Source organism: Rutilus rutilus (assembly GCF_951802725.1).
Source record: "Rutilus rutilus genome assembly, chromosome: 1".
In the NCBI taxonomy this organism is placed as follows: domain Eukaryota; kingdom Metazoa; phylum Chordata; class Actinopteri; order Cypriniformes; family Leuciscidae; genus Rutilus; species Rutilus rutilus.
The window spans coordinates 62,284,543-62,308,076 of record NC_140209.1 but is presented as its reverse complement, the minus strand read 5'-3'; the positions used below and the strand labels follow the sequence as shown (position 1 = coordinate 62,308,076).

The following is a 23,534-nucleotide window of genomic DNA, read 5'->3' as shown; positions in this document are numbered from 1 at the left end:
GGTGTGTGTTGTGTGTCACCATTGTGTTGAAGAGTAGAGCCTGAGCTTCAGTCCAGGATGAGCAGAGAAACACTGATGAAATGCTGCGTGTTGCTTTAATTGACTGACAGTAACTGTGTAGTTACTGATGTAATGACGTATAGTCACAACAAATCATGCATATAATTAACTGCATGTTTTTCAGTAAAAAAAAATCAGAAAATAAATGTGAAATGACTGTGTTTTAACTGTGTGTTTCTGTTAAAAAAGATTTATTAAGATTTCTGTAAAAGTATTTTGCACTTATTTAAATTAGGATATTTTACTTTATTTTTACGGTTTTTGTTTGGCAGCCGCAGCTGACAGTCATTGACCGTTTCTTTACGATTTTATTTTTTACAGTGTAATTGTAACTCAATACATTTCAAGTCACGCTAGTCACCACCCAGCCAGCAATGACATGTGGGGCCCAAATGGGTCTGACATGTCCCACTTTTAGTACGTCTGGGCTTCCACGGCTTGCCCCAATGTGGATCCCGGGTGCAAGCCCATAATGGGTCCCACATTTGACGCCCATGAAGCCCTCATCTGGGCCCCACATGTCATTGCTGGCTGGGGTGACTATGTGAGTTTTTAGTCACTGTAACTGTGTTTACCAAAATACATATTTTGTTGCAAAGTGATCAGGTGATATAGTTTTCAGCATAATTAGAAGTGTACAAATTCTCTAATTTGACCCCTTACCAAAATTGTATTTGTTATTTTTCATAGATCATCAACATCTAAACCTCTGTTAATTCTCATAAAGAACTTCTGCTGACATCTTGAGAGATTTATAGTATTTTATTTGCCGCTGATTTCAGGCTCTGTGAAGCTGAACTGAATGCAAAGACAGTGTCCAGGACCAAGTTTGGAGACCCCTGGTTTAGATGCTGAAGATTTATTGAAAAAGTTGGGCAGTTTGACTCTTGACTTTTTATGCAAATTTGTTGTCTTTGTAACAGTGTTTGTTAAAACACATAATTTGTTGCAAATAAAACCAGAAATGAAAAATTATCAGGTTATATAGTTTTCAGCATCATACAGTAACTTACTATTTTTTATAACTGTCCAAAAGTGGTTATTTGTTATTAATATATTTTCACCAACGATAATTTCATGCCACAGATCCCACATTCTTAATTGAGAATTTTAAGATATTTAGACACACACACAGACAGTATTTGAATCTCAACAATGGTGACATGCTTCATGCCGCAATGCATTCTGGGAGCCACCATACAATAAAACTTATAGCTTACAGCATGCTTTGCAGCATAAAACATGTAACTATTGTTGAGATACTTGATCTAATTCACATCTCAATTACAATTAAGTACATATTGTATTCAGTTGTATTGAATACACTAAATCAGTCCATTACTTTATAGTCAAACTAATTTTTATGTTGAAATAATGACAATTTCTGTGCCACCTGGGCTGGTTTACTGGCCCCTGCCTGGCCACCCCTATGAAAATAACCTGGCTCCGTCACTGGTTGGGAGTGTGTTTCACTCACAGTGTACAAATATAACCAAATGACTGACATCTGTGAAGAGTCAAATCCTACAGCAGAAGTACCATGTACCTGCACTTGCTAATATTTTTTCTTGCCTCAATGGGTAAGTAAATATTCTTTAATGATAAAACTTTACAATAAGATTGAATTTGAAAACATTAGTTAATGCATTAGGCATCACAAATGACAATGAAGAACAACATTTTAACAACATTTGTTAATCTAGATAATGTTAATTTGTAGATATCCATTCATGTCTGTTAATAGCATAACCAATTATTTTTTTCAATTTGTATTAGTATATGTAAATTATGTAATGTATAGCCTAATCTGTGAGTTAGGTTTACCTTATTGATTACAGCAGACTTGTGATTCAACAGCACAAGATCTAGCAATTTCAATATAATCCAAAGGATTTCTTAAAAGTTGTTCTGATCAAATAAACATTCATTCAGACACACAGACATCAAGATACAGTGGTGACCATCAAAAAGCATGTTGCAGGAGAGTTAATTTAACACGGGAGTTTTTGCTGTGTAGCTGAAATATAGCTTGTGATGCATGATGTCCAATTTAGTGGACAGATGATTAATACAAATTTCCTCCCAATCTAAAATCAACACTTGGGAAAATGTATCAATGATAAGACTCCTAAGTTGTTACTTGATGCTTGATACAATTATTTTTTTACCTGCAAGTTTCTACAAGGAATGGATCGATTTTCCTGAGCAACTAGGCATTTCTGACGGCCATCTTGGATTGGAGAAAAAAATCTTTAGTTACATATGTAACTGTAGTTCCCTTTCAGTTGAAAATGTCAGACGTAGTCGACGTCATCGTTGGCTCAGCCTGGTTGAGATGGTGGATGCAGACAAGGTTCGGTTCCTGGACTCCCCAATTTCCCAGGTTGGGTTGTTTGGCAACGCGGTGGAGAGCTGCTGCTGCCTCCACCCAGGTCTCGACGTGGAGCCGGCCGCAGGAGGGCTGCCCAGCCCGTTCCAGGTGTTGCCAAGCCAGGTGGTAAGTGACAGCGGAAACGTTGAACCTGGATGGACCACCCAGGGATGGAGAAGTTGCTCTTGGAGTGGCCACCATTCCACTCCCTCAAGGCCGGTGGAGGGCCAGTTGGAGTTTTTTGTTTTGTGTGGGTCTGTTCCGCCGCTGGCTCCTGTAAAAATGGGGCCAGCGGTACCCACACTCTCAGAAAAAGAGCAAACTTCTCTATTCCTGGGTCCCAAGAGTGCCAGTCTGGCTGTGTGTGGCCCTACATAGCCTTACACCCCTCAGCCAACCCCAACATGCCTCTTCAAGAAGAGAGTGTGTCCGGTCGGTGCTATACAGAAGTGAGAAAAGGTACCACTGAAAGAATTTTCAGAGGCTCCTGGGGCATATGGCAGATGCAGCCGCATGGCTTCCTCCATATGAAGACCGCTTCAGCACTGGCTTAAGGTTGAGTCCCGAGGTGACCGTGGCAGAGCGGCACGCCCTGTGTGACAATAGATCACCCCGGCCTGTCACCAAACCCTCAGCCCGTGTTCAGACCTTTTTGTTTCTCTGGGCCAACCGCTCCTAGAACGAGGTCCACTAAAACCGACTGAGGGGCCATGTACAAAGGGCATGCTTTAACGGAGGCCTGGGCAACCTCCGACTGCATTGGTATTCATTACCTCGAGTTGTTGCAGTTCACCTCGCTTTGAGCCACCGCTGCTCAGCGAGCTGGTACTGGTCTGAAAAGACAGCATTGCGGCCATTGCGCTAGCTTCCCTCGCATGTCACAACTCACCCGTCACCTCTTTCTTGGAGTCAGAAGCTTCTGATGATCGCTTCATTCCACTATTCTCCCGGCCTGCTCAATTGTGCCGCCACGAGCCTCACGACAGCCTTTGGCCAGGAAGAGTGGAGACTCCATCCCCGGGCGTTACAGCTGGGCAGGGACCACTTCGGGGCTGCACAGTCACATCTGTTTGCTTTTGTGGAGGTTCAGGTGGTTACCGCAGGAAGATGTGGTAGTCTCCATCGCTTCTGCGAGAGCACCCCCTAAGAGGAAGTGTTGCTTTCGGCGAATGGAAGTGGAACCTCTTCTCTCCGTGAGGAGATCCTGAAAGCGTTTGGTCATTTCAGTGCTCTCTTTCCTGCAAGATGGGTTGGAGTGAGGGCTGTGTTCTCCACCCTCAAAATGATGTTGCCTCTTTTTTTCTTTGATGCTCCTAACCCTAACCCTAACCCTTACCCATCATGATACAGTAGCTGGGAAGCACGTCATGATCGCCTGTTCCTGAGGGAGCAAGGTAACTAAAAGCCTTGCGCCCCTCTTTATCCTCTTGGGCCTTATCTCTGGTGCTACTGCACTGCAGAGACAGCCCCTGAGCCACTGCAGGCAGTGAGTTAAAAATTCTGTTTTTAAAGAAACAGTTGTTCTGCTCGCATGGTCTCTACTAGAGAGTAGGGACTTGCTCGCTTTCGGTCAACGAGTTGTGCCTGGAATTCGGGCCAGCTAACTCTCACTAGCTGAGACCCCGGCCTGGATGTGTGCCCAAGGTTCCTACCTCTCCCTAAAAGGTGGGACCAGTTGGTGAACCTGCAAGCGCTGCCCCGGAGGAGGCAGGCCCAGCCTTGGCTTCTCTGTCCGTCCGCTTCATTGCGGTTATACGTGCACAGAAAAGGAAATCAGTTAAGGAAATCAGCAGAAAGGGAAGGCTGTTTCCAAGCGACGTTGGCCCACTGATAAAGGTGGCTGCCTTCATCTTGGTGTTAAATCCCGAGATGCACGTGTCCACTTACGTGGTGAGCTCCTCTGAAGTGAGTGGTGCTGCCGCCTAGGCGTTGACACAGTGTGCTTCGCTGACAGATATTCTAGAGTTTGGGGCTGGGCGACACCTATGTTTGAACCGCTGCTTCTCGTGGGCTCCCTTCTCATGAAGCCAGTTTCGAACTCCACTCGGTTCGAAGTGTCGGCTTGCTGCTCCAATGGACTGGATACGTGCGCCAATTTTGCTCCAGTTGAGTTCCCTTTAACCGAACCCTGTCGAGTTCCTCCATACCCTCACTTCTTATTTGTGTAAATATCAAGGACATTTCGATGACTCCCTAAGAGCAATAGTCATCGTTTAAATTTGATATGTGTTTGTGTATGTCTGACAAGAATATGAAATGAAGAAGGATAAATGTTTAAACATAAGGAGCAGTAAAATCACGCACATCCCAGTCAGGTACGGGTGCTGGATCTCATATAGAATACAAAGTTACAAAGTAAAGGTCCGCACACCGGAGAGCTCCCATTCATAAATTTATTTAAGTGTAACGTTTCGGGCCTTTACGGCCCTTCCTCAGACTGAGGAAGTCAGACTGGTCTGACAGACTGACATAGGTCAGACTGAGGAAGGGCCGTAAAGGCCCGAAACGTTACACTTAAATACATTTATGAATGGGAGCTCTCCGGTGTGCGGATCTTTACTTTGTAAATGTTTAAACATGACATTCTCTTTCATGTGTGCTTGGTGAATATATTCTCTGTGTTTCTGAATGTCTCATACACACAGGGTGGGTGTCAGATGCTGAAGCCTGCAATTCAACACAATATGCTGAGGCTAAAATTAACCTTTGGGAATATCTCGGCTTAGAAGACAATAACTCTCAGAATGAAAGAATGTGGCCCCTGATGAACAACTACAAGTACAACCCCCACTATGCCGACCAGCCTGCAAACACTTATGTGGACATATATGTGACCTCCATCACCAATGTGGTATGAGTCCAGCATGATTTATCTTATCATTCAAGTCATCATGGGATGTCAAGTAGTTGTCAACACATCTTTTTATCTACAGGATGAAAAAGCCCAGAGTCTCTCAACACAGGTCAAAATGATAACTGTAAGTGTTTTAAAAACCTATTTCATTCTTATTTCACAAAGTTTTATTTAATTTACAGAATATTGTAACATGATCAGAGGTTTTATTTAATTTTCAAGCCTACAATATCTGTCTTATTATCATTCTGAACTTCATTTAACTTTCCAGGCGTGGCCAAATTTGAAGATGAAGTGGAACCCAGACGATTTTTGTCAAATTAAAACTTTTGCAGCCCCTAAAAATATGTTTTGGACTCCAGACATTGGCATAATAGAAAGGTATAAAAAAATAAGGCTTTGTTTATACGAACTGTTAACCCTTCCTGTAAAAAAGGGTCAAATTCTGACAGTATCATACCATTTTCCATTAATACAGCAATATGCCAATAATACAGCAATATCAGACATCAACAATCAGCATATGAAATTCAGCAATGGTGACAATCAGACGTTTCATGTTGCAATGCATGCTGGGTACCAGAAAAATATAAAACTCACAGCACGGACTGGTGCATAAATATTTATTGTCACCATTGTTGAGATTTATGTGTAGAATCTCTATGAAGTGAAAAAAGTTGGCTAATGTAATATACAGAAAACATAAATTATAAACAATATATTTGAGACAAACACAAACCTTAAGAATCAGTGCGTGAATCTCAATAACGGTGACATGCTTCATGCCACAATGCATTCTGGTGGCTCACAGAATGCATTGTGGCATGAAGCTTGTCACCGTTATTGAGATTCACGTGCTGATTCTTGATTCTAAGTGAAACAATTATTTAAAAAAAAAAAAAAAAACAATTCAAATTTTTTTTAATTATACAGAATTTTTGTATAAAATTTCTGTTGGATTAATAGTGGGAAGTTTGGATAATTTTACTGACTTATTCATCAAAATGAACAAATTTTGATTCCAGTTATTTTGTTCATTTCAGCAGAATGTATTTAAAATGTTACATGTAAGACAAATTCCCCAAACACATTCAATTATTAATTAATTTATCTTGGTCTTCAGGCTATGCAGTCAGTTAGTTCACCTCACCTCCCGATCTGAGTCGCTCTTTCATCATGTGACATTCTCATAAACTGAGCTTTGCAGTCTTTAATACCTGATACAGAATTGATAAGTTCATCTCTCGAGTCTTTTTCTGTTCTCTTCTTTCCTTCAGTGATTCTGCTTGTTAACAGGCTTATTAAGGCTGAGATGACTCCATATTAAATAAACACAGATTTTGTGGCTCAGATAAGGTCCAGTTCTGGTTTATTTCTTTGCTCTTGGCTGACATGTGGCATTGCTATGGCCTACTTGTGGCCCAGATCTGGCAAACAGGAGCGGTCCGCCCAAGGGCCGTCATTCCACACTGCATGTGGGCCAGATCATCTTTACACGTGTATCAGATGTGGGCCGAATCTGGGCGAAATAACGTTGCTATGTGGGAATTACTTTTGCATTTACATTTGATTTGAATAATTGCTGTTTCTAAACATCATGTCTTTAATAATCAGTGCTAATTTATATTTTATCCATTTAGCATCAAGACAGAGTTTGGAACAAATGAGTCTCCATATGTGCTGTTGCTCAGTGAAGGCTTTACAGTCTCAACTGACATTTTAGCTCTGACCACGGCCTGTAAGATGGATCTCTACAGGTTTCCCTTCGACACCCAAATCTGCAGTATAACACTTCAGTCTACAGTGTATTCAGGTACATCTGAAACACATTAATCAGTTTTTAGACAAACAAACACAACATAAAATGGTTTATTCTTCTAAACTATTTGACTTATATTAAAATATAAAATTAAAATATAAAATAATCAAATATTCATGTCTGTTCCCACAGATCAGGAGATTGTAATAAATCGATTATCTGATGCAAATTCTATTTTTTTCAAGTCGAAAGAGATCTTTCAGACCCAGGGAGAGTGGAATCTCACCAGTATAATTACCATTGCTCATACCACTGATGATGATATTGAATGGCGTAACATGTCTCAGCTGATCTATAAGGTACAGTGCACTGGATATGGAATGTAAACCCATATTGAAAATATAAATACAAATGTGTAGTAAATTAAATGATAATGTTTTTAAACCTTAAAAAGGTAGGGGTATAAAATATCTTTATAAATTAATCTATAATTTTTCGATACATTAGGACTTTTACTTATTTTTATATTATTTGTTTTTTGTTTGTTTTCAATTATACACCAAAGTGTGAAATCATACTGTAATACATTATAGTATACATTATTTAATCTGTTATTTAATGTTCAAAGTCAACATGTAAATGATATGTGTTGCTCAAGAGAGAATATTCTTTAATAATATGGTTTTCACACCAGAGGTTGAACAGATGTTGCATGGAAGCTGTGAATGTGAAGGGAGATGTGTGTATGTATATCAGAATGAAATTAGTTACTAATAGACCCTGAATCATTTTTCAGCATTCGGTTAAATTTGTTTGGAGTAAAGCATTCATACTGATAAAAAAAAATATATATATTCTAAGGATATGCACTTCAAAGTGGCAGAGAAGTGCAAAACAAATCACAACAATGAAAACATAGACCCGGCGCAATGCGGTGCAAGGCACGACGCAAGTGTCTTTTACTAGTTTCAGCCCGACGCAGTTATTATTTTCACTTCCTGCGCCACATTGTTTAAATAGCAAATGCATTTGTGCCTAATTAAAATTGATACTTGCATGGTCTGTGCAGTGGAAACAATTCTTGAAGCGGTCGAAAATGGAAGTCGTTGATGGATCCGTGAGTGTCGAATGTTACTGTACAAGTTGCAATCGTGTTCTTCTCCGCTGGATGGAGAAGATATGATGAACGTGCATGGTTATTTTGACGCTGTTCTCATGGCTGGAGGGCAGATTGTCCCCACAGACAATCAACCTGAAGAAGCAGCATAGAGGCCAGAAGAAGAGAGAGAGGGTCACTGTGGATTTGTCTATAATAAAGCCTAAGAAAGGCCCCACCTCTCTGGGTTTGCTTGACCAATGAGAAGGGTGGAATTTCCAAGCGGGAAAATTCCTCTGTGGTTGATTTATGAATCTTTGTTCTAAGCGTGCTCATTTGCATGTGCAGCTGGATTGGTTTCTGATGAAGAAAGAAAGATTCTTGTAATACTAATATGTTGCGCAGCTATCGGCATATCATGTACCAATTTATAGAGACCAAACATGGTATCGATGAGGTTACATTGACCGTTGGTTCTATAATAAAATACATAGTATCAAAGAGATAATAGTATCAAAAGATAATAGTATTAAAAGACACAACACAAGACAGCAAATCATTCACAAAATGTTCTGGAATGCATGTTAATTTCATGTTAATCAGTTCATCGATAAATGAATGCAGGAAAGTCTGTTCTGATGTCTGTAGGTCTTGTGGCAGAGGCCCCTGTTCACATTGCTAACAGTCATAAAACCAACTTATCTAATCGTGGTCATGGTAACTAAGACCTTCTTGCCCTGTTTGGGCAGTTTGTAGTTTCCATGACAGAGTTCAAGATAAATATTTTCATGCAGCTGCCAGTTTGCTAAGTTTAAAATGATTATTCAAGAAAGCACAAACTATGCAAAAGAGGCATCCCTTCTGGCGAACTCAGTTTCCGAATTAACTCACTCATTTTCATTCACTCACTCAGTTGGACTATATTAGAGGAGTAATGTGGGAATGAGGGTATAGGGCACAGCCTCTGTCTTTATGAATGGGTCACTGAATCATTGACTCACCCGATTCATTCAAACACACAGATTAATTCAGTTAGGAAACACCGCTAGAAAATTAATGTTTTGCATTTAGCATGTACTTAAAAAAACAAGACAAACATGGCAAAAAATAAGTTTACAATTTTCACTGTGTACAATGCTCACTGTTTTTGTGATTACGGTTGACAATATGATCTCTTCACAGCAAAATCCCTAGTGTTAAATTAACACTGCTCAGTGTTATAATCCACACTCTCACCCCGGATTTCCACCAACTGCGGAATGGCTGCGGATCAGCTCCGCTGTGTGTCGGCTCCGTGCTCTGTCATCCTTCAATACCCACCAGGTCCGGATTTGTTGCAGAACGGCTGCGGCCATGACTAACAGCTGAAGTCACAAAGACCCACGAGATAATGCAAATTCACGTATGATTGTGCGATATAAGTGCTGAATTGCTGTGGAGCTCTCTGGCATCCGACAAAAATAGAAGCTCTGCGTATCTGCTCCGGAGGGCTGTGGATCGCCACAGTCGGAACGCAGCCGTTCCGCATTCAGTGAAAATACACACATTGACTTTAATGGAAACCTACTGACTCCGCCGCCGTTCCGGAGCGGATCCGCAGCCGTTCCGCAGTTGGTGGAAATTAGGGGTCAGAGTGTTATAAGTAACACTGAAGCAGTGGTAAAGTTAATGAGATAATTAAGTGATTCATTGAGTGATGATTGAGCATTATTGAAGACACCTGATGTTAAAGGGGTCATATAATGGTACATGCACTTTTACAAGTTGATTGTACTGAAATGTGTGTTGGCAGTGCCTGTACACAACCATCATAAAATGATAAAAATCCATCCAGTGTTTTTTTTTTTTATCTTCTTATATGTTTCCTCCTGTCTCAAATCAAGCTGTTAGATACTGTGACGTCACAATATCGACTCCCCTCCCACGATGGGTGATTGACAGCAGCGTTTCAAACACAGACCCGCCCTCGTGAGCGAGCTGTCAATCATAGCACGGGACGCGCGTTCATTGTTGATAGCTGGAGTGCTGAGTAGAATGGCGTCTAACGATAGTGGTGTTCTGTTCTTGGGTGTAATAACGAACACAGCAGTCATATTGATGATGTTTCTAAACCCGTACAGCTGAAGACGCAGTGGCTGAGTTTGTTTTCGAAGGGAATATTCCCCACGATCAACGTCAATGCTGTCATGTTTGCGCGAATCATTTCATCAGACTGCTTTACAAACGAGGGTCAGTATAAAGCTGTTTTTGCTAAGAAGCTGCTCCAGAAAAAAAGATCAGTACCAACTATTCGTGTTCCTGCTGAACCTCCAGAAGAAGAAGTGAGTGTAACGTTTTATTGACCTTTATATTAATCTTTATATTAATCTTTGCAAATAGCTTGCACGCTTCACGATGAATGTGGCTATTTTTACACTCAGGGTACATTATGGCATGTTTTCTATGTACGACGTTCTCAATATAATTCATAATCCCACGTTTGTAATGAACAACGCGTTATGTTTTTTGTATTATTATTTTAAACGGTGTACGCACAGAACAGAGGGGCGGGGTGAGCAAAGCTCATTATCATTTAAAGACACATGCACTGAAACGGCGTGCTGAAAACAGAGCTGTTTTTGACCAGGTAAAATGAGTGTTTTCTTACAATACTAATGAGAATTTTTAATTAAAGTATATTACAAACTTTTAATTTAGACCCTAAAGAATCATATTAGCTTGTACAAAAATGACATTATATGACCCCTTTAACAAGCAGAATCACTGAAGGAGAAAATCAATTTTAAGTCACCATTAAAGGTGCTATAAGTGATCTCACGCGTTTTTTAGGCCAAAACATTTTTTTTCACACACCGCAAACATCTCCTTACTATCCGCTAGCTGCCTGTCCCCTGAACACACTGTAAAAAAACTCTGCAGACAGCCCACGCTCCACAAACTGCAGCAAAAACAAACTGAGCAACAAACAGAGCGACCCGCAGCACGAAACATAACAAACTGTTCCAGCCAATAACCGACAACAATGATGTGGGGGTGGGGTTCGGGGGTTAGTGCGCGGATGAGGAGGAGGGAGGGTCTAGCTAGCCTCCGTTTTGTTTGATAATAATTCAAACATCAACAAGAGGTTACGCCAACCAAGATCGCTTACAGCACCTTTAAGGAGATCAGTGTTTGCTTTAGTTGGGCTCTTGACCCTTACATTTTTAACTTTGTGAAAGTGGTCTGGTGGTGTTGGTTTTGTTTTAACAATAATTTTTGACCTGAATCACTGAACTTAGAGCCTAATCTCTGAGTTAGGTTTATTTTATTGGTTATATTGGTCATGCATAGCATTATAAATTGTTTTGCATTTTCATTGAAATCCAATGGATTTCTTAAAACTGTGTTCTCTGTGACCTCTGTGCAAAGTTAATCTCCACAGTGTGGAAAACAAGTATTCTCCTTTAGTACCACCCACAGATTAACAAGAGATTTACATGTTGTGTTTGACAATATAAAATAAAAGATAAAATGGTTATCACTTTACAATAAGATTTTATTAGTTAACAAATTTAGTTAACATGAGCAAATAATGAACAATACTTCTACAGCATTTATTAATGTTGGTTAATGTTAATTTTAACATTTACTAATACATTATTAAAATCAAAAGGCTGTATTAATGTTGTTAACATATTTAATACACTGTGATCTAATATGAACAAAAAACGAACAGCTGTATTTGTATTAACTAACATGAACAAAGATTAATAAATACAGTAATACGTGTATTGCTCATTGTTAGTTAGTGTTAGTTAATACAAAAATTAATGTTAACAAATGAGAACTTATTGTAGTTTTAACGTAAAATAACAAATTTAGTTCTAACCAAACACAGATCTTTATCGGCATTAAAATTTTAAGGAAATTAATATATAGGGATACGCATTATGACAAAATATCACCAAATACATTTTATTTCACAATATATCACATTTTATAAGCTCTTTAATTAAATTCTTAATAGTAAAAATTATGATTAGAAATCTCTCTTATTCAAATATTACTTGTAAGACCAACTGGTTTTTCTTTTAAACTTAAACCTATGTATTTAATTTATAATTCTCTTAGTGTTTAAGTCCATCGTGATGCTAATCTCTCTCTCTCTCTCTCTCTCTCTCTCTCTCTCTCTCTCTCTCTCTCTCTCTCTCTCTCTCTCTCTCTCTCTCTCTTCATTGCAGATCACCATAAAAAGGAGACCTCTACTGTATGTCATCAACATTATAGTACCAGTATTTTTCTTCCTTGTGCTGGATTTGATCTCCTTCTTCGTTGACTCAAATATATCAGACAAAGTGACCTTCAAAGTGACTTTACTGCTGTCTATTTCTGTGATGCTGCTGGTTATCAATAACACACTGCCCTCTACAGGGACAGAAATCCCTCTGATTGGTGAGTATTTGAATCTCAAATGAAGTCACAACAATCAAACGAAAACGATTTAAACCTACAATATTCCCTTAAAAGGAAGTATAGTTGAGAATTTAAGGATTTAAAGCAGAACACTTGCAAGTCCTCCTCAAATTAATTTAAAGTTGACGCCTCCTGTCAAACAGAGGGACACAGAGCACAAGATAAACCTCCTCCTGACTTTCTGTTCTTTATTTATTTATTAGTTCAGTGAGTTCTTTTGACATGAAGACAGTTTCACACAGGATGTGGAAAACACAACAAGTCTCCATTTCATTTTCAAAGAGAAACACACGGAAAGCGGCAAATATAAATATATAAATAGACTTAAATGGCAACCAATTATACCAATGTTCAAAGAAGGTTCAAATGTCCGTCTCAATGCAGCTTCAAAGTCTTGACACAATCCCAGTCGAGAAATAAGGGTCTTATCTAGCGAAACGATCGGTCATTTTCTAAAAAAAAAAAAAAAAAAAAATATATATATATATATATATATATATATATATATATACTTTTTAACCACAAATGCCCGTATTGTACCATCTCTGAGATGCGCCACGTATTACATCATGTTGGAAAGGTCCGTTAACAGAGGTTTAGATGTTGATGCTTCATTGTTTTATTTTAAACAATTGTTTGCTTTAGTTGAGCTCTTGACCCTTAACTTTTTAATATTAGTTTTTATGTGGCTTCTTCAACTTTGTGGTTGTGAAGCACATTTGTTATGGCAAGATAAAATATGACCTGGTTATAATGGTGTTATTTTGATGATGGCATCATCTTGCAATAGCACTGAATTCATTCAAAGTCTAAATCTCTGACTATATGCTTGATGTGTCTCTTCAGTTTTGATGATTATGCCGGTGTGATTTTACAGCTTGAGATCCAACAGCAATATGAACAATAAAAAAAAAGAAAAAAAGAAAAAAGAAAAGAAAAAAGAACATGATGATAAAATCAATATATCAAAACCTTACCATTATGCCTGTTTCAGAAAGAAGTGAAAATAATCTTAAAGGCACAATATGTAATTTTTGTAATAAAATATCCAAAAAACACTTGCACAGTGTGATTTACACTGTTAACCCTTGCTGTAAAAAAGGCCAAATTCTGAAAATGTCATACCATTTTCCATTAAAACAGTAATAGACAGTAGAAAACAATGCATTCTAGGTTATATTTGTCATTTTCAAGAAAGTATCCTACAGGAATATACTGTGAATTAAAGGTGATCTAAGTAACTTTTTTACCTTAACTGAACAGCTTCGGAGTCATTGGAATGGTTATATTACTTATTTGGGGTTGAATGGTGGTCGTTTCGCACCCCCCTGGTGCCCGTGAGCGGAAAATACGCACTTGCAACTTTGAGTCGGCGGGCCGCCGGCCGCCGCGTCAGGAAGTATCGTGTGATATCAGGTCTCGCGATGTAAACAATTGCTTTACGGCCAAAAGAAATCTGCTAAAATGCTGTCATTATTGCGCTCCCTCACGCTGTTCGAACCCGAATGAAGAAGACGTTTTAAAGAATGTCCCATCTGCTTTGATGTCGTTGATCTACTAGCCTCTGGTGTCTGAGAATCACCAACGAGTTTTTACAACAGTGTTGTCAAATATCTATTCCGAAGCTGTGGGGGGAGCTCTAGAGATTTCTTCGTCAGAGAAGGCTTACGCTCAATTTAGAACTGAAATTAGGGTTGCTTCGCTAATATCAGGAACCATTTATACGCGCGGCTAATCTGAGATTTCTTCGTCAGAGAAGGCTTACGCTCGATTTATATCTGAAGTTAGGTTTTCTTCGCTAATATCAGAAGTTTCTTATACGATTTAAACATGCATTATAGCATTTGGGAAACTTTCTGCCATTCGTAGGAAGGCATATTCAAGCTATAGTTTTGCTGATTTAATCAGAAACGTGTACGTGCATGTATGAGATGTTAATAAAAACTTATGGGACAACATATGATTGATTACTGTCTGCTTGCATACAGTAATCAATCAGGATTATATTACAGGATTATAATATTAATAATAATCCATAATTACCAATTATGATTAATTATTAATATTTGGGTCAGTTAATTAGATTAACTTTGAGGTAAGCCAAATTAATATTACAATCAATTAATCAGTTCCAACGAACTCTTTGATTATTAATTTATTCTAAGGACAATGTATCTTTCATGGTCGCTGAAAAATAATTATTCCTTATGTACAGCCATTAGAGCATGTAACAAGATCAAAATCGTAAAAGGGACTTTGTATGCAAACAGAGGATCAGAAACCAAATGCATAATTGTGCACAAGTTTTATTAACTAAATCACAAACATAACTAAACTAAACAAACAAACAAACATACATACATTCATCCATACATGCATAGGTAAAGGGGTGAGTGATGTGGAATCGGAAGCAGGAAATAGAAATATGGAAAAGATCTATTTAACATTGAAAAGAACCATCAGCTGATCATTTTCAGAGCACCTCATTAAATTGATATACTGTACTTGCATGGTCAGTTGCAATCGTGGACAATTCTTGAAGTGGATGAAGATTGAATTCGTTGATGGGTCTGTGGCATTGAAGAAGAGCATGGTGGCTTCGAGCACATGGCTGTTGTGAGTCGAAGCCTGCTGCCCTGGCCTGCTGAGGGCACGCTGGACGGCGCGGCGTCCCCAAGTGCCGAGAAGACCAGGAGTGGATCGTTGCGTCAGTGATGGTAAAGTTGCAGTTGTTTTGAAGAAAAGTCTGACTCCCTTTTGGAAGTATGAAAGCATGGCAGGCATTGCTCAGGCCTGTTTGGGCCCAGGGAGCTGGGAGCTGTTACTCCCCCAGTAACAGCAGAAACTGCGTTGTTGTCGGATGAGAAGCGCTGAGAAAAGAGGGCGGTCACTTTGGTCCGTCTCTAATAAAGCCTGAGAATGGTCACCCCTCTCTGGGTTTGCTGTACCAATGAGAAGGGTGGACTGTCTGGCGGGAGTTTCCTCTGTGGTGAAGATTTATGACGCTATCTCAAATCTGCCTTACCTCTTTTCTCTTAATTAATACTCAGATAGATATAACAAATCAACACTGCATTCTAAGAGAAGGTGATGTACATCAAAGTGTGAGTCATCAAATGAGGATTAATTAGATAGGAGACATGAAACAGGTAAAGTTACATTGACTGTTGGTTGTATAATAAAATACATACCATGGTGTATACATAATAGGACACAAAACATCACACTCATTCACACAGTTTCTGGGATGCACGTTCATTTCTAGCTCAGTTCGTCTCTGATTAATGCAGTGAAGTCTGCATGGAAGATTGTTTCAGTCTTCCCATTGTCTCTCTCCTGCACATCCGGTCACATTCTTTTAGACCGTAAAACTCTCTGTGTTTCCTGTAACGAGACACCGTCCTGCCAGTGTGTTAGCTTCATTTTTGGATGTTGAGTTTTGGGGAAAGTTTCACAGTGAGTTTGCTGGATTATTCATTAAATAAATGAATTGTGTGTGTCCGATTGGTCCAGACGCTACAACACACAGCAACAGTGTGGGAAGTTCTGCTTCCTTGAGTGGTTTGCCAATCCCCTTAAATACCCAAGTGGAACAAAAGAACAATAAACATCTAGCACCCAAATATTAATTCAGTTTTTGTTGGACCCTTTCTCGTGCCCCAAGTGGTCACGCCTGATTTTGGGGGAAAAAGACAAATGGTTATCAACAATCTTTATTGGGGCATCTCCTACATCAGAAGAAACGGCATTGTTTTTTTGTTTTTTTTCTGACTGTTCTGCTGCTGCGGGAATGAAACCCCTTTACCATTCGCACCAGAAGTATTTATTTTGCCCTCACATAAAACAGCTGGAGACAGTAGGTTTGTGTGATTTGCATGACTGAATGAAACCTGGAGGGGAGAAGACAGTGTGAGGGGTCAGGAACTCAGCATGGGGGGAAGAGATGAGATTAGGCCAGTTGTGTTGTGCTCCCTGTCCATTAGATCTCTTCTGCAGATTAGTGAGTTTTATTGTTTCATTGCTGGTCCGAATTCTTGAATTCAGTCTTAGGAGAAATCCATCCTTACAACAGAAATAAAGTTAATAATAATGTATAATGGCTGGAAGTCAGTTGCAGTTCTTGTGTTTCTCTATTTTCTGTTTGTGTGTTCCTCTTTCCTTCAGTGATTCTGCTTGTTAACAGCAGGTGTTCAAGAAAACAATGGTAGTTGCTGGTCCACTGGAAATCTCTTTATTTACAATATTTTTTTAGTGGTTTCAAATGAAATAAGTTCACATTAATACTTTGCTCACATTATCAGTGCATTGTTTATTCTAGTTAATATATTTAAATGACAATTGGTCAGTTTAAGGCAGTCGGTTTCTGCAAGTGAAATTAGTTTACTCAAGTTTTAATTTAGTGAATTTTTACAGTAACATACTGTAGATTACAGTAAAGAACTGTACAATTAACAGTACATTTCTGGTAATAGCTAGTGGTGGGCAGATCGAGGCTTTGTGGAGCACTGAAACAGTTGAAGCAAATGTGCAGTATCGTGTCGAAGCTTTGAAACAATCCGACATCCGTCTCCCCAGTGACCCCTAGTGGTCATAACAGTGTAAATGCAACAAAAACCCAGGTCAAACATGCATAAAATACACAAACGAGTTACTAGGAGTGCTACTTGGGTATTGAGTGGTGTGTTCCTCTGGTGCTCTTCAGCTTGGAGATCCAAAAATGTTTCCCAAATGTTTCCTCAAAACACTTTTTGAATTTGCCCTGAAGAAGGCCACAGAGGCCTAAACATGTTGCCATGTTTTTAATGGATAGCCAAGTTTAAATAAAGGCTTTTTAAACCTATATTCCTTTTGAGTGCCTCAGAACTATTGTTTATTTGGGATGCATAAAACACCATTTACAAATCTATTGCAATTTTTTATTGAGAGTATAAAACCTTTCAAATGCAATTATCTAATCATCTAATAAGATTATCAAGTGTCTATATGTTCTTTTATCAATTGTCAGGGTTTGTTTGTTCTTGGCTCAGCTAAACAGGCCAATAAGAGACTATTAACTATCATGATTAATTTTAATGAAACTAATGTCTAATTAAAACATCTACAAATGCATAAAACTGATCAGAGATCTGGTAAAACCACGGGTAAAACCCACAGACATTTGTTTATTGGTTCTCAGTGACTCCTCATGATTCATGGGTTGACAGAGATCACCGCCCCCGGCAGTGAACCATTGACATTTCAAAGTGTTTCAGTGCTTCATGAAGCAGTGTTTTTGTAAATTACTGGTAACAGTGTTGGCAGTAATTTACTGTAAAAAAAAAAAAAAAAAACGCCTGGTAAGGTCTAACAGTGTAACATTAAGAAATATGGACATTTTTTACATTCCCAGAACCAACACTGAATATTTGGAGAACGTTCTTGTAACAAAACTCTGTTAGCTGGGCTGTTTCTTGTTTTTTTCACAGGGGTTTTCTGCGGTGTGATCTTCTTTCTAATTAGCATCAGCATGGTGGAGACCATCCTAGTGAATTTGCTGGAGACTAAAGGAGCTGAGAAGAGATCAGTGGAAACTAAAGCTGCTGTTTGTGGACAAGATGGTAAGAGTCGACACAACATCAGATTATGAGGAACATTTTCATGTATTTTATACTTTTACTTCACAAATTAAGGTTTATAAGTGGAATTAAGTTTAAGATTTGTTTGCGTTATAGCTTTGGCACATATGCAAAGAAAAGCTAATTAAATTCATCTTTGAGTAAATTAGAATATACATGTTCCAGCATGCTTGTGCCTCTAAAATAGGACACACAGTTTAGATGGATGAATGGATGGATGGATGAAAATAGCATTTGAAGTCTGAACTTAGAAAATGTAAAACCATGCATTATCACATATTAAACAAGCCACTCCAAAACCACATGTGAAATTCATTTGTTTTTCTGTTTTTCTATAATAGTGTATCAGCAAAGATTCTCCATCGCAAAATCGTATGTGAGATTATGCAGACAAAACATTTATACAGAGCTATGCTTTTTTTCCTCTCACAGTTGGTGTAATAGACCAGCAGAATCCTCCAGACTCAGTTAGAGATCAGAATGAAGAGCAGTATTGTACTCCTGACAAGATCCTCGACCGTCTGAAGCAGATCCTGAGCGAGTTACGACAGAAGACACCTCTGTCCTGGACCAGAGTGGCAAGAATCATAAATGTGACCTTCTTGGTTCTTTACATAATCACTATTATTGCATTTATGTCTAAGCTTTGGAAGCTTTGGTATCTTCCATAATTCTTAAAACAATTAATTTGTCTGAGTAGGGTAAACTTAAATTAAATTAACTTTTATGAGTATTTAGAACTTTATTTATCTTTTGAGTTCACAGAACTGACACATTTTTAAGTAATCTGAATAGTTTCATTTAATTAAGACAAATTTAAATTTAACTAAAACTGTGCTGGGATTATGTAATGTGTTCTATAATGTTTTTATACAAGTAAGTGGGAAATGTTTAATGTTTTGCTAATTTAAAATAATTTGTTATGTTGGAATTTTTAGGGGGGTTACCATTATGGTGAAGAGTGGCGCATGAGCTTTGTTTGAGAACAAGTATGACTAAATAAGTCAAAATAAGCATTTTTTTAAATATGAGTTCTTGTTATTTTCACATTCTCCAACCTCTTCAAACTGAAAAAAAAATGATTGATCTACACCTATTTCAAGTAAACAGAGTCAGCAAAGTTTTGAATTTTTTTTTTGAGAAAGTTGAAGGTTCCAAAACATAATCACTTTGCAACCATACCTTAAAACATACGCTGATAATAACATTTAGGGGTACAATGGCTTGTCACTGGAGCTGTACCCTCAAGGGTACAATATTGTACCCTTGGCATAGGGTACATATTTTTTTACCCTTGTGATTTGTGCCTTAAGAGACCAGTCTTGTACCTGTGGTGACAATTTTGTACCTTTATTTAACAATACAAAAATGGACCCTTCAAAAATGGTACAAAATTGGCTTTGACAGGGTACAATCGTTGACAACAATGATTCAGCGTGTGTGTAATATATATATATTTATATTACACACACGCTGAATTAAAATCAGAATTTATTAAATCCTTTTCATTTTCACATTTTCCAACATTTCATTTTAAACTCAATGTCTAACTGTGACATACAAATTATTATCATCCGAGTAAATGTCATTTGCCTGAAAGTCCATTTCATGTCCTTTCATCTCGACGTCGGTTACTTCTATGCCTGATTCTGATATTTTCTGAAGGACCTCCTCAGTTGAAAGTCCTGTAAGAACCATGAGTAACCGTGGTATGACTTCTTCTCCACCGATGGCCAAAAGAAAGAAAGACCCGGAACTGGACATTCTTTTAAATTGAGATTCAAGCAGCCAATCAGGGCTGGCTCTACATAAGTAAACTCCAAAATTGTCATTTATTATTGGACTATACTCCACAATGATGAATCCTAAAATAAGCTGTAAGCTGCATTGGAATAGCAATGCCAGTGTTTCCCACGGGATTTTTGGTAAAACTACACTCTAAAAAATGCTATGTTGGCTTTAATTAACTTTTTTATGTCAGCAGGTTCCACGTAACTAGGTTACGTTGGATTTATGTAACATTGTTTATTTAAATTATTTCAAATTTGTTTTGGTTGAATGTAAAAATATTAATTTTAGGATAATTGAATTTAATTAACTTAAATTGTTTTGGACAAGATTAAGACAGTTAACCTTATTCAACTAACGGCATTGGATTAACCTTACGTAATTAACTTACATTAATTGAAATAAATAATGTTACATAAATCCAGCGTAACCTAGCTTAGCAATTCAGGGTAACCTTTAGCTTAATGATTCACACGGTTTTAAATGTTGACAAATCACCAACATGTAACTAAAGTTAGAAAAGTAATCAACCACCCCTTTAATCATCACTTAATGAATCACTCAATGATCTCATTAACTTTAACGCTGCTTAAGTGTTAATTTAACTCTCTGTAGAATCATATACCATGGACCATATTAGTCAAGTCATTTTATGAAAAAAAGGTTGAACAAATTGCAACAGAAGCAAACTCAACTGATTTTGTATCCTCAGTATGTCCTGAGTAAGGAAAAAAAAGTCCTGAAGAATCCCATTAGGGGAAAGTTTCGAAAAAGACCCAAATATAGCCTATTCATCCCAGCCAGCAGAGCCATGTGGGGCCCAAATGGGTTTGACCTGGGCTATAACTGGGACCCAGCCAGTTTTGCACCCAGTTTCCATGTAGGCCCCACATGGATTTGCCCAGATGAAATGAACACTGCTTAGTGTGCACACTACAGGCTGTTTAATGTAACACTTAATCAGTGTTGGAGGTAATGAGATAATTAAGTGAATAATGATAGTGCATTAGTGATGAACACCTGCTGTTAACAAGCATAATCACTGAAGGAAAGAGAAACACAAGAACTACTTCCAGCCACAACCTTGGATGAAATCAACTGAAGATAAAATACATTACATCTCTCAAGATCTCATTAAACAACTCCACAAACAGCATTACCAGCTTCACTTATTACTAACCAGACTGACTTTATTTCTGTCAGACATCTACAGAAGTTCGTATTAAGAATTAAGAAGATATCAGCATATCAGCATATTAGAATGATTTCTGAAGGATCATAAGACACCAAAGACTGGAGTACTTGCTGATGAAAATTCAGCTTTGCATCACAAAAATAAATTACATTTTAATGTATATTAAAAAAGAGAACCATTATTTTAAATTGTAATAATATTTCATAATATTACTGTTTTTTTTTATTTATTTTTTTTAACTGCACACAGCAAAATCCCCAGTGTTAAATTAACACTCCTCAGTGTACATATGTGTCCACACTACAGGGTGTTAAAAATTAACACTGAAGCAGTGTTGAAGTTAATGAGATAATTAAGTGATTAATTAAGTGATGATTGGCCATTAGTGGTGACACCTGATGATAACAAGCAGACTCACTGAAGGAAAGAGAAACAAGAACAGAAGAAAGAGAAACACAAGAACTACTGACTTTGAACCATTATTGCACTTATTATTTTACCAGTTTGACTTTATTTCTGTCATACATCTACACACGGTCTTATTTAGATTTAACAGACGTTTAGATGGTAATGTTTTATGGAATGTTTCGTTTCATGTCACCATTATGGTGACCAGTGGTTGCTTTAGTTGGGCTCTTGACCCTTTACTATTCAACATTAGTGTTTTTCTGGCTCCTCCAACTCTGTGCTTATAGAGCATATGTGTTGTGGCAAAAGAAACTATGACTTGGGCTGTGTTTCCTGAAAGCATCGTAAGCCTAATTTGATCCTATAGACCATTTGTTGCAGTTGGTCTGTGATCAAGTTAGGCTTAAGATGCTATTGGAACTGCAGCCCTGGTTATGTTTTGATGCTGAAATTATTAGTGACCTGATTTATTGATCTCACCCATCATTATAAACTGATTGTCTAAATGTTTTATTAATTTTTCCCTACAGTAGTTACTTCCAGCATTGTTTTAAAGATCTGAAGGTTTCAAAATCACACACAGACATCATGAATCAACATATGAATCTCAACAATGGTGACAATCAAGCAAATGCTTAATGTTGCAGTGCATGATGGGTCAATGGCTGACATCATGCATTGCAGCATGAATAAATTATGCAGCTGAATTGTCCTGTAATGTTCATTGTTTTTTCGGTTGGCTTTTATTTTGCTATTGTTTTGTTCTGACTTTAGTAGCTTGTTTTGTGATGTTCAGAGTTGATCTGTTTGTCACTAGTTTGTTTATTGTCACCATTGTTGAGATTCATATGCTGATTCTTGATATCTGTGCGTTTAAACACAATAACTATTTTGCTCAAAGTATTTTCAAAATTTTTCATATTGCTGTTGGATCTCAAACGGTAGAATCTCAGAGCTACAATCACCAAGCATATAGTCAAAAGATTTAGACTCTGAATGACATCAGTGACTCAGGTCACTACATGATGATAATGTTTTTATCATCAAAACATATTGTGAGCAGGTCATGTTTCCTCTTGCAGTAACAAATGTGCTTTATAAACACAATGTTGGAACAGTCAGAAAAAAACTAATAATAAAAAATGAAAAGGGTCAAAAGCCCAACTAAAGCAAACACTGACCACCAAAATGGTGACTTGAAAAGAAAAATTCCATAAAACATTACTGTCTAAACTTCTGTTGACTCTCAAGAACTTTTGTCGATGTATGACAGAAATAAAGTCAAACTGGTAATAAGTGCAACAATGTGTAATGGCTCGAAGTCAGTTGTAGTTCTTGTGTTTCTCTTTTTTCTGTTATTGTTTTTTCTCTTTCCGTCAATGATTCTGCTTATTAACATCAGGTATCTTCAATAATGCTCAATCATCACTTAATTAATCACTTAATTATCGCATTAACTTCAACACTGCTTCAGTGTTCATTTTAACACCCTGTAGTGTGGACACATATGTACACTGAGGAGTGTTAATTTAACACTGGGGATTTTGCTGTGCAGGCTTGATGAGCATAAGAGACTTCTTTCAAAAACATTAAAAATAGTAACGTTTCCAAACTTTTGACTGGTACTGTATATATATATATATATTTTTCTTTTCTTTTCTTTTTTTTTTTTTGCAACTGAGATGAGTAAATGCACGCTCACATTTAGTCTAGAACTAAAATGAAACAGATTTTTACAACACCTCTGCACTTTGATTTGTTTCAACATTGGGACAAGAGAGCTGTCAGTCAATATATGGGAAAACAAATAACTTGTTTTACTTATTTGAGAGTTACTCAGAAAATTTGTTTTAAATTTTATAAATAATGTGTTACTTTACTAGCTTACTAACTTGAAAATGCAATATATAACTCAAGTTATTTGTAATGACCCACA

At 37.7% G+C, this 23,534-nt stretch overlaps 1 protein-coding gene across 1 annotated transcript; it reads left to right on the top strand.

Annotated features, from left to right (window-relative positions):
• The first annotated feature begins 5,079 nt into the window (after window positions 1-5,079).
• LOC311295880 (5-hydroxytryptamine receptor 3A-like) lies at window positions 5,080-19,324 on the top strand. The gene is made up of 8 exons (XM_084417423.1): window positions 5,080-5,282; window positions 5,365-5,409; window positions 5,557-5,666; window positions 6,926-7,098; window positions 7,237-7,403; window positions 12,361-12,571; window positions 18,058-18,189; window positions 18,640-19,324. Exons 1-8 carry the CDS (start codon window positions 5,184-5,186, stop codon window positions 18,876-18,878), a joined length of 1,176 nt encoding a protein of 391 aa, XP_084273549.1. The 5' UTR covers window positions 5,080-5,183; the 3' UTR covers window positions 18,879-19,324.
• The last annotated feature ends 4,210 nt before the right edge of the window (window positions 19,325-23,534 follow it).

Coding starts and splice junctions, on each gene's coding strand:
- LOC311295880 (XM_084417423.1), top strand. CDS start 5,184: ATGTGGCCCCTGATGAACAACTACAAGTACAACCCCCACTATGCCGAC. Junction 7,404..12,360: donor TGTCTCAGCTGATCTATAAG/GTACAGTGCACT, acceptor TCTTCATTGCAG/ATCACCATAAAAAGGAGACC. Junction 18,190..18,639: donor TGCTGTTTGTGGACAAGATG/GTAAGAGTCGAC, acceptor TTCCTCTCACAG/TTGGTGTAATAGACCAGCAG.